Source organism: Pyrus communis, chromosome 8, assembly GCF_041283825.1.
Source record: "Pyrus communis isolate YQ-2024b chromosome 8, ASM4128382v1, whole genome shotgun sequence".
NCBI lineage: Eukaryota > Viridiplantae > Streptophyta > Magnoliopsida > Rosales > Rosaceae > Pyrus > Pyrus communis.
Window position 1 is genome coordinate 4,886,896 of NC_142572.1, and position 15,650 is coordinate 4,902,545.

Here is a 15,650-nt window from a genome sequence, read left to right on the forward strand (position 1 = left end):
TCATCCGACCCGACGGCCGAAAATTAAAAAGGTGTGTGATAAGTAAAATGAGGTGTATGGATATCACACCCCTTGTGGTTATCTTCTTAACATCTGCTAGTTCTGCTATAACATCTCTCCTCTCGGAATTAATTGGTCATATTTTTGGAACTTAGGAAAATAGTTGGGATTTGATTTTTTTTTAGATAAGGAATTCATAACCTTCGATGAATGAATTTTTTTTAGGGAACTTTAACGAAAAGCATTCAGTATTATTCATTTTAACGAAAAATCATATTTTTACACTAAAAAGTCAATCTTGGTACCATTCACTAACTTTACCATTTATTTTGTCATTTTCATTAAAACTTAAAGTTTTCAAGCTTTTTTCATTAGTTTTACCTTTTTTTTACTCCTTCTGGTTATGAAGGCTAAATGGGTTAACGGAGAGTTGACTGAAATGTTAATTTTGGGCTTGAATCTAATAGAATTTACCACGAGGATTTAAATCCGAATTTTTTCACCACAAATATTATCTTCCGATTACTCTATCACTCTGGAACTATTAATCCAATTTAGCTTCCTTTTTTTTTTTTTAACAAATGATATTATTTACACTAAAAAAAAAAGAGGCAGGCCTAGCCTCACAATGACCTAACAATAATGTGGTTCAAATTCGCCTCTGGCGAGAATCAAACCTAAGACCTCTCACTTACAAATGAAGAGGAATGCTATTAAACCGTAGTACTAAGTGGCTCGTTTGTATGTATTTTCGGATCCCAATAAGATCAAGTCCATCATTTTGACAAAAGTTGGAAAAACCAACTCCAACACATGACAAAAAGTCGGACAATCGTATGTTCAAGTTTGATCTAACATCATGTTGGCGTCAGCATGACGTCAACCAGATCAAAACTTAAATCAATTGTTCCTCTCATGTCAAGGTCATGGTACTTGAGGAAGTGGGGTAATTTAGCTTCTCTACAGTCGAGAAAGGAAGTGGGGGAAGCCTTTTTTACGGCTTCCACACTCATGGAAGATGATACCGAGAGTTAGAGGCAATGAGATGGTGGCAGTTATGGCTCCTAAGGACCGGCATAAAAACCATGGAACCGCAATAAAATAAACCATAAAAAATCGAGTTGACAACAAAAAGTTAACTTTGGTTCAAGAACAGACCGAATCGTTCATACCGATTCTTGTTTTAGTTTTCATCTTAACAGAACCGTCAAAATCAAACCACACTGTTTATTTATTTTTTAAAATTTCTAATTCACTTAGCCCCTATATATAAACCCAAATGAAATTTAATTAAGTCCAAGCCTAAAAGTCATAACTAAACCCTAATGTTTAAAGCTGGCATTATTGTTTTTATTTTTATTTTTTACCTCATCTCTTCCTCTCTTCTTATTTTGTACCGCACCACTTTCCCATTTTCTTCAGTTATTCTCCTTATCCATTATCCCAACATGTAGCCTTCATCTAATATTACCCATATAAGTTTTCGTTCTTATAAGAGCAAGTCCACCGGGGACTTTTAGGCCGGCACCTAGCTCCCTTAATGGCCCGACACCCGGCCAATCCCCTCCAGCCCAGCCTAATAGGCTGGCACCCAACCCAAGCCAGGCCATATACCAGCCCAAAATGTGATGAGCAATCAACTGGCCTCTGTGACATCATATTAGCGTTAGCATAACGTCACAAGCCAGCTTCTACCGTGTTTCTGGTTTCCCGGCGCCACCAGAAGACGCCTTTCGTCATCTTCTCTGTTGGACTTCGTAACCACAATCCCAACAGCATCCACCCCTGTAATTAGGGCTCATCAAGCTCTCGATGTACACCGACACGTCGTGAAGAACAGAGTTTCCTTCTTCTTCATCATCACCGTGCTAGATCAGAGCCATACAGTTGATTTCTCACTGTTGAAGAAGTCAATTTCTTATTGCTAAAGAAATCACTGGCTTGTGGTTATGGTGGTGAAGGGAGAGGAAGGACAAAGGGGGAAAAGAGGATGAGGATGAACGACGAAGAGCTCGGGGACGCAGATGAAGTTCTGTTTTTCCATTTATTTTTTTTTCTTTTTTCTTAAGTTTTAAAATTAATAATATTTTTTTATAAAGTCAAAAATTAACAATAAAAATATTATTTTATAATAAAAAATACTAATATTTTAATAAAATTGACTAGGTTATTTTTTGTTAGGGATGGAGATGCATATGGCCTATTACTGTTCATTGAGGTCTATCACTGTTCACTAAATGGATTAAATAGGTTGGGTACTGTTGCATTTTTTTAATGGTGGGCTAAGCTCTGATTGTGTTTTCTAATGGTTTACCAATATTAGAATTCATTTTATTTTATTTAAGAGTGTTGTAGGAAGTGTGGTATTATTAGCCATTAGTTGAATATATATTTCTTGCTAGCACAATTTTGTGTGTATATATATTAGACCTGGCAATTTCTGACACGACCCGATAACCCGACACGACACGACACGAAATTAACAGGTGTTTGGGTCGACACGATAACGAATCGGGTCTTATCGGGTAACCCAATAAGCACCTGTTAAGATAACGGGTTGGGTCGGGTATACACGTGGGTAAACACGATACACGATAAGCAGAATATTATTTTTATAATTTTATAACCCTCAAAAAATACTGTAATAATTATATACATTAATTTTACAATTTTATACCCCTAAAAATTATAATAAATATATATATTAAATTAACTATAAAATTTATAATAATTATAATAATTATATATACTATAATAATTATACCCCCAAAATATTAAGTCTATCTATACTAATTATATATATATATATATATATATATATATATTAAATTTTATAAAAACTATAATAATTATTAATTAATAATTTAATATGCATGATCATGCATTGCATATTTGCATGATTTTGCATCCATTGAAATTTGATGCGTCAGGACTCATATGTGATTTGTTTCCATTCTCAAATTTCAATAATCAATTTCTTGCCATTGCCATTTGCCAACTTGCCGCCCTTTTTGAAAAAAAAAATGGAGGGAAAATGAAAATGTTAAGAAAAGTTGAAAATAAAACAAAAAAGTGAGGGAATTCAATTAGGGAAAGATGTTGGAGGGAAAAGTGAAAATGATAAGAAAAAGTTGAAAAGGAAACAAAAAAGAGAGGGAAAAATGAAAATTAATAAAAGTGGTGAATCTAAGTATAAATAAACTCTAAGTGTTAGTCAATCTATCGTTTTACGAATTCTCCAAAACTAATTTCAACGATCCAAACGTCAAAATTGTTTGTATATGCTTGGAGATCACATCAGCAAAAAATCACAAAAAAAAAACATTCAGAGATCAAGTAAACGGGACAAAGCTTTTCAACGGTTATAAATGAAAAATCACGATTTAACGGTTATTTTAACTCCGATTTTGATGATTTTTTATAACTACACTCCTTGACCCTATATGAATACAATGAATGAATTTGATATTCAATTTAAAATATTTACACAAGTGGATACCACAAAATCTTATGTTATACTTAATAAAAGTATAAATAAACTCTAAGCGTTAGTCAATCTATCGTTTTACGAATTCTCCAAAACTAATTTCAACGATCCAAACCGTCAAAATTGTTTGTATATGCTTGGAGATCACATCAGCAAAAAATCACAAAAAAAAAAAAAAAATTCAGAGATCAAGTAACGGGACAAAACTTTTCAACGGTTATAAACGAAAAATCACGATTTAACGGTTATTTTAACTCCGATTTTGATGATTTTTTATAACTACACTCCTTGACCCTATATGAATACAATGAATGAATTCGATCTTCAATTTAAAATATTTACACAAGTGGATACCACAAAATCTTATGTTATACTTAATAAAAGTATAAATAAACTCTAAGCGTTAGTCAATCTATCGTTTTACGAATTCTCCAAAACTAATTTCAACGATCCAAACCGTCAAAATTGTTTGTATATGCTTGGAGATCACATCAGCAAAAAATCACAAAAAAAAAACATTCAGAGATCAAGTAACGGGACAAAGCTTTTCAACGGTTATAAACGAAAAATCACGATTTAACGGTTATTTTAACTCCGATTTTGATGATTTTTTATAACTACACTCCTTGACCCTATATGAATACAATGAATGAATTCGATCTTCAATTTAAAATATTTACACAAGTGGATACCACAAAATCTTATATTATACTTAATAAAAGTATAAATAAACTCTAAGCGTTAGTCAATCTATCGTTTTACGAATTCTCCAAAACTAATTTCAACGATCCAAACCGTCAAAATTGTTTGTATATGCTTGGAGATCACATCAGCAAAAAATCACAAAAAACAAAACATTCAGAGATCAAGTAACGGGACAAAGCTTTTCAACGGTTATAAACGAAAAATCACGATTTAACGGTTATTTTAACTCCGATTTTGATGATTTTTTATAACTACACTCCTTGACCCTATATGAATACAATGAATGAATTCGATCTTCAATTTAAAATATTTACACAAGTGGATACCACAAAATCTTATGTTATACTTAATAAAAGTATAAATAAACTCTAAGCGTTAGTCAATCTATCGTTTTACGAATTCTCCAAAACTAATTTCAACGATCCAAACCGTCAAAATTGTTTGTATATGCTTGGAGATCACATCAGCAAAAAATCACAAAAAAAAAACATTCGGAGATCAAGTAACGGGACAAAGCTTTTCAACGGTTATAAACGAAAAATCACGATTTAACGGTTATTTTAACTCCGATTTTGATGATTTTTTATAACTACACTCCTTGACCCTATATGAATACAATGAATGAATTCGATCTTCAATTTAAAATATTTACACAAGTGGATACCACAAAATCTATGTTATACTTAATAAAAGTATAAATAAACTCTAAGTGTTAGTCAATCTATCGTTTTACGAATTCTCCAAAACTAATTTCAACGATCCAAACCGTCAAAATTGTTTGTATATGCTTGGAGATCACATCAGCAAAAAATCACAAAAAAAAAAACATTCGGAGATCAAGTAACGGGACAAAGCTTTTCAACGGTTATAAACGAAAAATCACGATTTAACGGTTATTTTAACTCCGATTTTGATGATTTTTTATAACTACACTCCTTGACCCTATATGAATACAATGAATGAATTCGATCTTCAATTTAAAATATTTACACAAGTGGATACCACAAAATCTTATGTTATACTTAATAAAAGTATAAATAAACTCTAAGCGTTAGTCAATCTATCGTTTTACGAATTCTCCAAAACTAATTTCAACGATCCAAACCGTCAAAATTGTTTGTATATGCTTGGAGATCACATCAGCAAAAAATCACAAAAAAAAAAACATTCAGAGATCAAGTAACGGGACAAAGCTTTTCAACGGTTATAAACGAAAAATCACGATTTAACGGTTATTTTAACTCCGATTTTGATGATTTTTTATAACTACACTCCTTGACCCTATATGAATACAATGAATGAATTCGATCTTCAATTTAAAATATTTACACAAGTGGATACCACAAAATCTTATGTTATACTTAATAAAAGTATAAATAAACTCTAAGTGTTAGTCAATCTATCGTTTTACGAATTCTCCAAAACTAATTTCAACGATCCAAACCGTCAAAATTGTTTGTATATGCTTGGAGATCACATCAGCAAAAAATCACAAAAAAAAAAACATTCAGAGATCAAGTAACGGGACAAAGCTTTTCAACGGTTATAAACGAAAAATCACGATTTAACGGTTATTTTAACTCCGATTTTGATGATTTTTTATAACTACACTCCTTGACCCTATATGAATACAATGAATGAATTCGATCTTCAATTTAAAATATTTACACAAGTGGATACCACAAAATCTTATGTTATACTTAATAAAAGTATAAATAAACTCTAAGTGTTAGTCAATCTATCGTTTTACGAATTCTCCAAAACTAATTTCAACGATCCAAACCGTCAAAATTGTTTGTATATGCTTGGAGATCACATCAGCAAAAAATCACAAAAAAAAAAAACATTCAGAGATCAAGTAACGGGACAAAGCTTTTCAACGGTTATAAACGAAAAATCACGATTTAACGGTTATTTTAACTCCGATTTTGATGATTTTTTATAACTACACTCCTTGACCCTATATGAATACAATGAATGAATTCGATCTTCAATTTAAAATATTTACACAAGTGGATACCACAAAATCTTATGTTATACTTAATAAAAGTATAAATAAACTCTAAGTGTTAGTCAATCTATCGTTTTACGAATTCTCCAAAACTAATTTCAACGATCCAAACCGTCAAAATTGTTTGTATATGCTTGGAGATCACATCAGCAAAAAATCACAAAAAAAAAAACATTCAGAGATCAAGTAATGGGACAAAGCTTTTCAACGGTTATAAACGAAAAATCACGATTTAACGGTTATTTTAACTCCGATTTTGATGATTTTTTATAACTACACTCTTTGACCCTATATGAATACAATGAATGAATTCGATCTTCAATTTAAAATATTTACACAAGTGGATACCACAAAATCTTATGTTATACTTAATAAAAGTATAAATAAACTCTAAGCGTTAGTCAATCTATCGTTTTACGAATTCTCCAAAACTAATTTCAACGATCCAAACCATCAAAATTGTTTATATATGCTTGAAGATCACATCAGCAAAAAATCACAAAAAAAAAACATTCAGAGATCAAGTAACGGGACAAAGCTTTTCAACGGTTATAAATGAAAAATCACGATTTAACGGTTATTTTAACTCCGATTTTGATGATTTTTTATAACTACACTCCTTGACCCTATATGAATACAATGAATGAATTCGATCTTCAATTTAAAATATTTACACAAGTGGATACCACAAAATCTTATGTTATACTTAATAAAAGTATAAATAAACTCTAAGTGTTAGTCAATCTATCGTTTTACGAATTCTCCAAAACTAATTTCAACGATCCAAACCGTCAAAATTGTTTGTATATGCTTGGAGATCACATCAGCAAAAAATCACAAAAAAAAAACATTTAGAGATCAAGTAACGGGACAAAGCTTTTCAACGGTTATAAACGAAAAATCACGATTTAACGGTTATTTTAACTCCGATTTTGATGATTTTTTATAACTACACTCCTTGACCCTATATGAATACAATGAATGAATTCGATCTTCAATTTAAAATATTTACACAAGTGGATACCACAAAATCTTATGTTATACTTAATAAAAGTATAAATAAACTCTAAGTGTTAGTCAATCTTAAAAACAAAAACTCTTTATCCTTGCACATTTAATATTTGTAATAGATTAGTAGTGTATGTATTATTTTTTTTATTAGGCTTTCATTTTCGAGTGTAGATATAGTACTTGAACGAGAAATGTTTTAATGTTTTCAAGTAATATTTATGTCGCAATGTGTGGTATGTGCAAATTTTAAAAAAAATATATTTTTTTCTTAACGGGTCATAACGGGTCGGGTCACTTTACCCGTTGGGTAAAGTGACACAACCTGTTAAGGACCCGTTAAGATAACGGGTGTGACACGACACGACCCGTTAAGATAACAGGTGTTACACGAAAACGACACGAACACGACAGACACGACCCGTTTGCCAGGTCTAATATATATATATATATATTTTTTTTTTTTTGGTTAGGGGTGGGCATAAAAACTGGGGAAGTAGAAGATTCGAAAAAATATATATATTTTTTGTTAGATCAGTAACATAGTATGAACAAAACCAGAATCGTCGTGAATCGAACCGTACAAGTTTAGTAATAAATTTGAGTAGAACCGCACCGAGCCGAACTGATGATATTTTTCAATTCTGATTTCGATTTGAGAATGGAACCGGGCCGAACCTGACCATGCCCACCCCTAATGGCTCCTATAATTTCTGGGTTTCGAGAGGGAGAGGAAGAGAGTGGGACGGATGGCAATGCGAGAATTTTTTGTGTGTATTTTAGGATAGATACTTGTTTAATTTAGAGGGGAGGATGGTTCAAATTAATTTTAACATTAACATTATATACAAAAATATCCTATATATGCAGTTAAATAGATAAATAAAATATGCACACCTGATGTAGAATTTAAAAAGGCAAACCCCACCAATAAAAAATGCTCAAGCTTCCAAATCAGGACAAATACTTTAGGAAAGCAATTACAAAAAGAACTTACAAAATACATCTTACTAGACGTTCCACTAGAAGGCAATTTCACATATGCGCCTTTGCTACTATCTTGTCTTCTTCGAGTGAAACTGCAACGTCACTAACATGGTCGTCAATCACCTTCTCAACTTGTTTTCTTAGATAGCAGTGGGCTGTAAGTATTGTAGGTTGTAGATTGTAGATTGTGATATTGTTGGCTTGCTTGTTAGACTTGTTAAACAAGTGGGCAAGTAGGCAAATTTATTTTATTACTTTTTTTTTAATTAGGCCTAGTGCCTAATTAATTTATTGTTTGGGCTTGACCCAAACATACACACACATACATACTCTCATAGTACACGACGCCACGAGTGCGTAGGCGCGAGCAAAACGGAATTGGGAACGAAGATTCTATAGAACTACGAAGTTCAATGACGTTTTAGTAATTTAAGTAATTTAGATACGTTTTATTTTTATTGGGTTTTGGTATAGAACTGATCACTTTTTATTCTTCCTGCGCACTCATCTCTCTTCCTCTTCTTTCATTTCTCTTTTCTCTCACTTTCTTCCTCTTTCTTTTTCCTCTCTTCTTCTTCTCCCCAAGCCCACACAATGAAACACGAAGGCTTTTCTATTATTCTATGGCGAAGTAGACCACAACCTACACCACTGTTACTACCTCTTCACTATGAACATGTTCTTGGTCTTTATTTCCTATTACTCGACCAACAAGCCATCGAACCAATGAGCTCTGACATGGAGAAAGTTTCCCCATGATAATCCCATTGTTTCTGGTGAATGTGAGTCTTAAGAACACCTTAAATTGAATCTTCTCGTCAAATAGAATCGTTTTCATGTGTTGCATGTGTGTTTTGGTCAATGTTCTAAAAAACAGCCTAGGCACTAGGCGAGTTGGAACTGAGGCAATTTCGTGCAAAACAGCTGGAAAAATCAGGGTGCCTCTAGGTGGCACCTAGGCGGCTGGACGGTTTTTTTTTTTTTTTTTTTTTTTTTTGAAATTTGAAAAATAAAAAAATAAAAAACGTAAGTTCTAAGTATCTTACATTACTATATTTCCTTATTTTCCTCCTATTTTGCATTTTATGTTGTTTTAAATTGTAAATTTGTTGTACATGTGTAATCCTACATTACAATACTCCTCATTATGGTTATATGGCATATATATGTTTAATGCGTTTTTAAATTTTGGACTTGTTGGATACTCTTTTTGCATTTTATCATTCTTTTATTATCTTATCTATGGATTTCATACAAGTATAATTTTTTGTAAGTGTCAATATGCACTTATTTACAAGATATACAAGAAATTTACCTAAATCTGCCTAGGCCCTGCCTAGCCGCTTAGGCCCTAGGCGCTAGCCCGCCGCCCGACTAGCGCCTAGCATTTTTTAGAACCTTGGTTTTGGTGAAGGACTATCACAGGTCGACGTAAAGGAACCCTCTCCAGTTTTTTTTGGCGAGACACCATGGCTTTTAGGCCTTGTACTCCAGTGCATGGAGCAGCAATAACCAGTGCATGGGCACACGTGCCTCCATCGGAGATACTATGCTCTAGCACCAACAACGGTGCCGACCATGGCAAAGCTCTGGCTAACTTTCAGAGACCTAACTCGGCGCATAGTGACCCGAGCCACTACCACATGGCTACGCGTGGTGACCCGAGCCATTGCCACATAGCGGCACGTAAAGGAACCCAACGTCCTTCCAGGGCAACGACATGTGAAGGTGATACAAAGATATTCTGCTCTATTTTCTTCAGTGGTTTTATTCATGATCATTGTTCTCTCAAATATTCTTAATTCAACGACGTTTTTTCGTAACAGGGAGAATTTAAAGCCCCTTAATGATAATTTAGTACCATTCATACAACAAGTTGTGCTGCCAAGACCCCTAATTAGGTTAGATAGACCTAAATTTGTTGTTAGATGAGTGATTTAGGTATAAAGTTAGTGTGCATAGTAGCACATTCATCCAAACAACTAACTACCCCCAGATTGATACCTAATCACGTGTTAATTGAATTCGGTCACATGTATAATAAACATGATTCAATGAACTCATATTCGAGAACAATATCCATAACATTATCCAAAATGAAAACAAACACCAAACTTGAATTCGAGAACATGGAAAAATTGTTGACAAAGTAAACTAGAATTTACCAAAGGAATTCGATCAACATGTCCTTCCATTTCAAAATTATGCTCTTCCAAATGTGTTAGGTGGAGCAAAATTAGTCTCACATGTTGATTATGGAAATGGTACTCCTCAACAACATTGGTAGGGGCGTAAACAAGTGCATAATCAATGATATCTTCCTCAAAATGGAAGTAGATTTTGCTGGGTCGAGGTTCAAGAATATTGTCCCTTAGTCATGAAGTTTTGGATCTTAGGTGTCATGGATCATGCTTGTGGTAGTGATGCCACCCCTTGGCAGGCCCTAATGCTACCATGTGTTGTAAACAAACCTTAAAGTGGAAGAGCGAAAGACAGACAGACAGACCAAACCAGACTTAGATTTGGAAGGTTTCAGCTGAAGTTGGGCAAGTTTGTTCAATATTTTCTACGCGAAGCTAAATGAGCATATTCAGTAGGTGTTTGACGAAAGAGAGCCTTTTGTTTGGTACTTCTCTATCGAAGTAGAGCATTTTCTTCGATACATCCATACCGAACAGGGTAGAGCATTTGGTGGACTCTAATCGAAACTGGGTTAAGCCATTCGTAAACTCAAGTTGAAGCTAGGTCTATACCGTTCGGTACTTCCCAGCCGAATCACTAGTACCTTACTCTCACAGTTATAATAATAATAATTAGTTTCAAGAATTTGGTAAACTTCTACTCTCTGCACTACTACTTCAAGAGTATGTTAAAAGCATATAAAGACAAGGAAAATCTTCTCCAGTCAAAATTCAGTCGGATTCTATAAACTTTAGAATTATACTTATTCATGGACGTAAAGGTTTCAATCATGTTTTGTTTTAGGCAAGATCATCTTTCATGATTGAATGGCCCGTAAGGCAAGTGAAAGAGTCATGAAATTCTTTATAGTGAGGTAATTTTGCAATGCTTCAAACATAAGTTTTCAAACAAGATCATGGTGGAGACTTATTTAGCTCTATCACCTCCATTGTTGGCTTCAATAGTTTCGTAGCTTCTGATAGTCAAGTAGAGCTTCACGTCTCGTATCCACATAAAGTAGTTTATGTTAGAAACTTCAATGTCAATGAAATTGAACTTGCGATGGTTTGGTAATCCATTGAATGGAAGGAAGAAGATTACGTTTGGTGCTATGGGGAATAAAAACCCCCATAGGCATCAAAGTTAGAACATTCGGGTTCTAAGACATGGTTTGATTTAGTGGATCATGAAGAACTTCGGGTCTCTACAAGAGTGGTGAGTGTTAGAAAACTTCAAGTTTCTATGGCACTTTATTTGAAACTTTAGGTTCAAGTTGAAAGTATGAACTTCGGCTTCATAATACCTGCATAAAAGCGCTTATATACAAGACAATATATATAAAGCAAATGAAAAGTAAATATATTGAATATGAGTAGTTTCAGGACCATGTGTGGAAAAAGTAAGTCACCGCCCTCAACTGTGGGCTAACGTAGGCTACAAGCCTATCTAATGGCTACTAGGTTGTGGGCCAATAAAGAGTTAGAGGGTTGACAAAACCCATGCCCAAATTAATTTGGGTTAAGAAAGGAAAAGTGAAAACCAAATCCCGATTAATAGAGTATAAGGTTACATATGGGCTAAAGTAAATGAGTCGAGGAGAAACAAAAATATTTTTTTTTTTCTCATGAATTGGACTGCAGGTTCAATAGGATGAAGGTGGGCAGAAAGCCCAAAAAAAAAAAAAAAAAAAAAAAAAAAAAAAAAAAACCAGAAGTAGGAGTCCAGAAAAAGCTAGGCTGAATTATGGTCTTGTCGACCAGGTTCAATAGAACCAGAAGCCCAAGGGTACTAGGCTGTCTATGGCAATCTCAATAGTAGGGGTGGGCACTTGGAACCGAAAACCGAAATCGAAATACGAATCGAATCGGACTGCACCGAACGGTTTGGTTTTGCAGTATTGAAACGGTTTTGGTTTCAAAACTGAACCGCGGCAAAGAAAACGGTTTGGTTTCGATTTTGGGTTTTCAAAACCGCACCGAAACCAAAACCAAAACCGCACCATATATTAAATGTTATGTTTTAATTAGTTCAACTACACTAGGCATCCAATTTTGCACCACTATTCGAGTCCATCCAATTTTTCCCCTACATATACTTATTCATACTGAATTTCTTCTCGTTTTCCAGAAAGAGGATGGACATTCTTCCCTTCCTACTCCCTCTCAGCAATCAATTACCGAGGGCACCAACTCTAGTGTGATTATGGAGCCTGATGTCGACAGGGACTTGCTTCCTTGTCTTATTAAGGTAAATTGGACAAGTAATTGTACTAATAGAAAAATGATGAACCGAGATTTGTTCTCTCTTTTCGTGAAAGCTAATGAAACTCTTGTTGCTTTCAGATATATGATTGTCTGGAGTTTGACTTAAAGCTAAATGAGGTTTTTGAGTTTTTTGGAGTCTTCACTTTCGATTCAGAGTTTAAAGAGGACAAGGATGCATCAGATGATTTCACAAATGGTTTTAGCCAAGATGTGTTGGTTCATTTGCCCCCTAATAAGGTATTGGTTTATCTTGCATTTATGTAATTGTTGGTCTCCATATATAAGAAAAGACTAAATTTTGCATGTTTGGTTATGTACATAAGTACATACATTTTTATACTTTTTTTTTGTTTCACATTTTTCCCTTGGTGCAGGTACCACGTCTCCATTGTTTTATTCACAGGAAACTTGCAGTTCACGACTTCCTTCCTTGTTCCCCTACAATCACAGGAAACTTGGACTTCTATGCCTGTCTGCGTGTGTATATGCAAACCTGGGATCTCTAAATTTCCACACTTCCGCATCCTTCCCTTAATTACTTAGATATTGTGTTTGACAATGCTATTATTGTCTACCTTATAGCCAAAGCCCAACGTGGTGAAAGAGATCAGGGAATCTCTCTTGAGGCATCTTACAACTGTTCTTGGTAATGATGGCATAGCTACTACTTTCATGCTGTTGCATCTCATGTCCACGGTAAATGGTCCTTCTCATATCAAAATTTTCGGTGTTGGATCCACATGATGATACTATTTTTGTTCATCATGTCGTTTGATTTCATGTCTTATTTCAATCTCTTAAATGACATCTCTCCTCATCTCCTTTACTTATGAGGTATATGATTTAATCTCTTTTTGACAGGTGTATTCTAGAGTTGAAACTGTAGCTGTGGGGAAGCTTTCACTAAATCTTACTTGTTTAAGCAAAGAAAGTGCACCCGTGTATGGCACTCGGATTGGCCTTGCTCTCAAGAATCTTTTACCTTTCACACAATTTATATCCCTAACAGTGGATTATGCAGTTTTGCTGTTGTTTTTTGCTGCATTATTTTTTTCATTTTTGCCGCTGTTTTTGTTGCAGTTTTGCTGCATTGTTGTTGCTGTTTTTGCTGCATGTTCATTAATTAATATACGAGGAAAAAAAAACCGTCTTATGCGTAAATAAATGTATATTTCAAATTGTACATTTTTTTCTAAAAAACCGAATCGAAACCGTTTGAAACCGCAGCGAACCAAACAAAACAGTTTGGTTTCATTTCGGTTTTGGCTTCAAAACCGCACCGAACTGCACTGCAAAAAGTTTCGGTTTCGATTGCGGTTTCACTTGAAACCGCACCACGCCCACTCCTACTCAACAGTGGGCTGTGAGTTGGGTGTTGCCAAGCGCATAGGAAGCCCAAGTCCTCGAGGGCGTGAGGTCCGAGCCCAGCTTCGTTGCGTTAGGGTTTCGTTGAGAAACCGTAAACAACCGATGCATGCGGTGGTGCTCAGAGACATGTGGCGTCACAAAAGACAGCTGTGAGCATGAATCACGAGGTAGAATGCCAAAAGCCAAATGGATTTGACGGCAATCGCATAAAAACTTCAACAGGGTGTCTCGACTACAACTCAAGGATTTTCGAAACTTGAACCCGTGTAAGATTCGTCTGGAATCTTGTGGTTCCATAACTGAAACGTTTTCCTCGAAGGTTAAGGACAACTGCAGGTCGTCAGAGGGAATGGTAGAGATCGGTGGCATAGCTTGGTTCACGGCTTCGGACTGTGATCTAAGGCAATCTCCAATTGAAGGTTGGTCAGAGGGCTCGTTTTAGCCATCTGATCATTCAAAAATTAATATTTTAATGAACAGGCAGAGTCATATTTCTTACCATCTCCAACCAAGGATCAAAGGGCCATCAGGCTCGTTTTAGCCCTGTTACAAAAAACCATCTCCAACCGAGGGTCATAAAGCCGAACATAATTTATTATTTAAATTTAAAAACTACAACAACTTAAATTAAATGAAATATAATTAAACATTCAAAATAAATTGTGAAAACACTTACTTCGTCGTAGTAATTGGCACCGCTTTCATGTCTACTTGCGGCAGTTAACAGTTGTACGTTAAATTAATTTTAAATTTAATTGCCCAATTACTAGTATAGCTTAGTTTGAGATAGTTACATCTCTAATAGGAACTTATATTTGAGGCACCTATTATATTTGTCCCACATAGGGACAGAATTGAGCAAGCAAAAGATTGCATGTGTTAGGAGAGGTTTGAACAATCAAACATACTTATAAAAGCAACATCCCCACATAAAACAATCACCTTTTTGGGCCTTAATTAATTATTCTTTTTAAATTTTTGGCCCAAAAAAAAAAATTAAAAAATAACAGTTAGTTGACGTCAGCTAGACGTTGTGATTCAAATTTTTAGCCCGACCCGGGGTCGGCTGGCTAGCTCATTTGGGCCGGCCCTTTGGCCCTTTTGGCTTGGCCCTTGGTTAGAGACAGTTTTAGGGTTATTTTCGACCCTCTAGCCTTTTAGACCATTCGGTTGGAGATGACCTAAGTAGCACGGCGCAAGATTAGGGTTTTTTCCTTCCTTTTTCTTTTCGTATTCACACAGATACAATTCACCATGGTTATAACAACAATGATATAATATAATTGTGATCAATAATTTGAGTATAATTCCGAAATAAAAAATTTATGGTACATGCTCAATAGAAATATTGCATGCAATCAAGCTGAAAAAATATCGACAATTTAGAATGTGTTTTAGAAAAACATAGGTTGCAATGATGAATCTTGTGAATGGGTTTGTAGTAGAATATCCTTCAATTCCTTAACGTAGTGTCAATAGTGTGCTGATAACATGTTGCAGCCTATTTTACTGAAGGGAGAAAGAATGCAGCAGAGAGATGGAGAACGACTTGAAGAACTCTATGTGTCATATTCCTCATGTTTTGTGCCTTTATTTATAGTAAACTGGATAAAATTCTTTACCTTACAAGTAATACAAT

The 15,650-nt window shown here is 34.6% G+C and overlaps 1 protein-coding gene across 1 annotated transcript; it reads left to right on the forward strand.

Moving 5' to 3' along the window:
- Positions 1–12,699: 12,699 nt before the first annotated feature.
- On the forward strand, positions 12,700–14,453 carry LOC148694636 (uncharacterized). Its single transcript, XM_088699058.1, has 5 exons — positions 12,700–12,880; positions 13,018–13,120; positions 13,226–13,339; positions 13,505–13,671; positions 14,234–14,453. Exons 1-5 carry the CDS (start codon positions 12,756–12,758, stop codon positions 14,451–14,453), a joined length of 729 nt encoding a protein of 242 aa, XP_088555184.1. The 5' UTR covers positions 12,700–12,755.
- Positions 14,454–15,650: the final 1,197 nt, after the last annotated feature.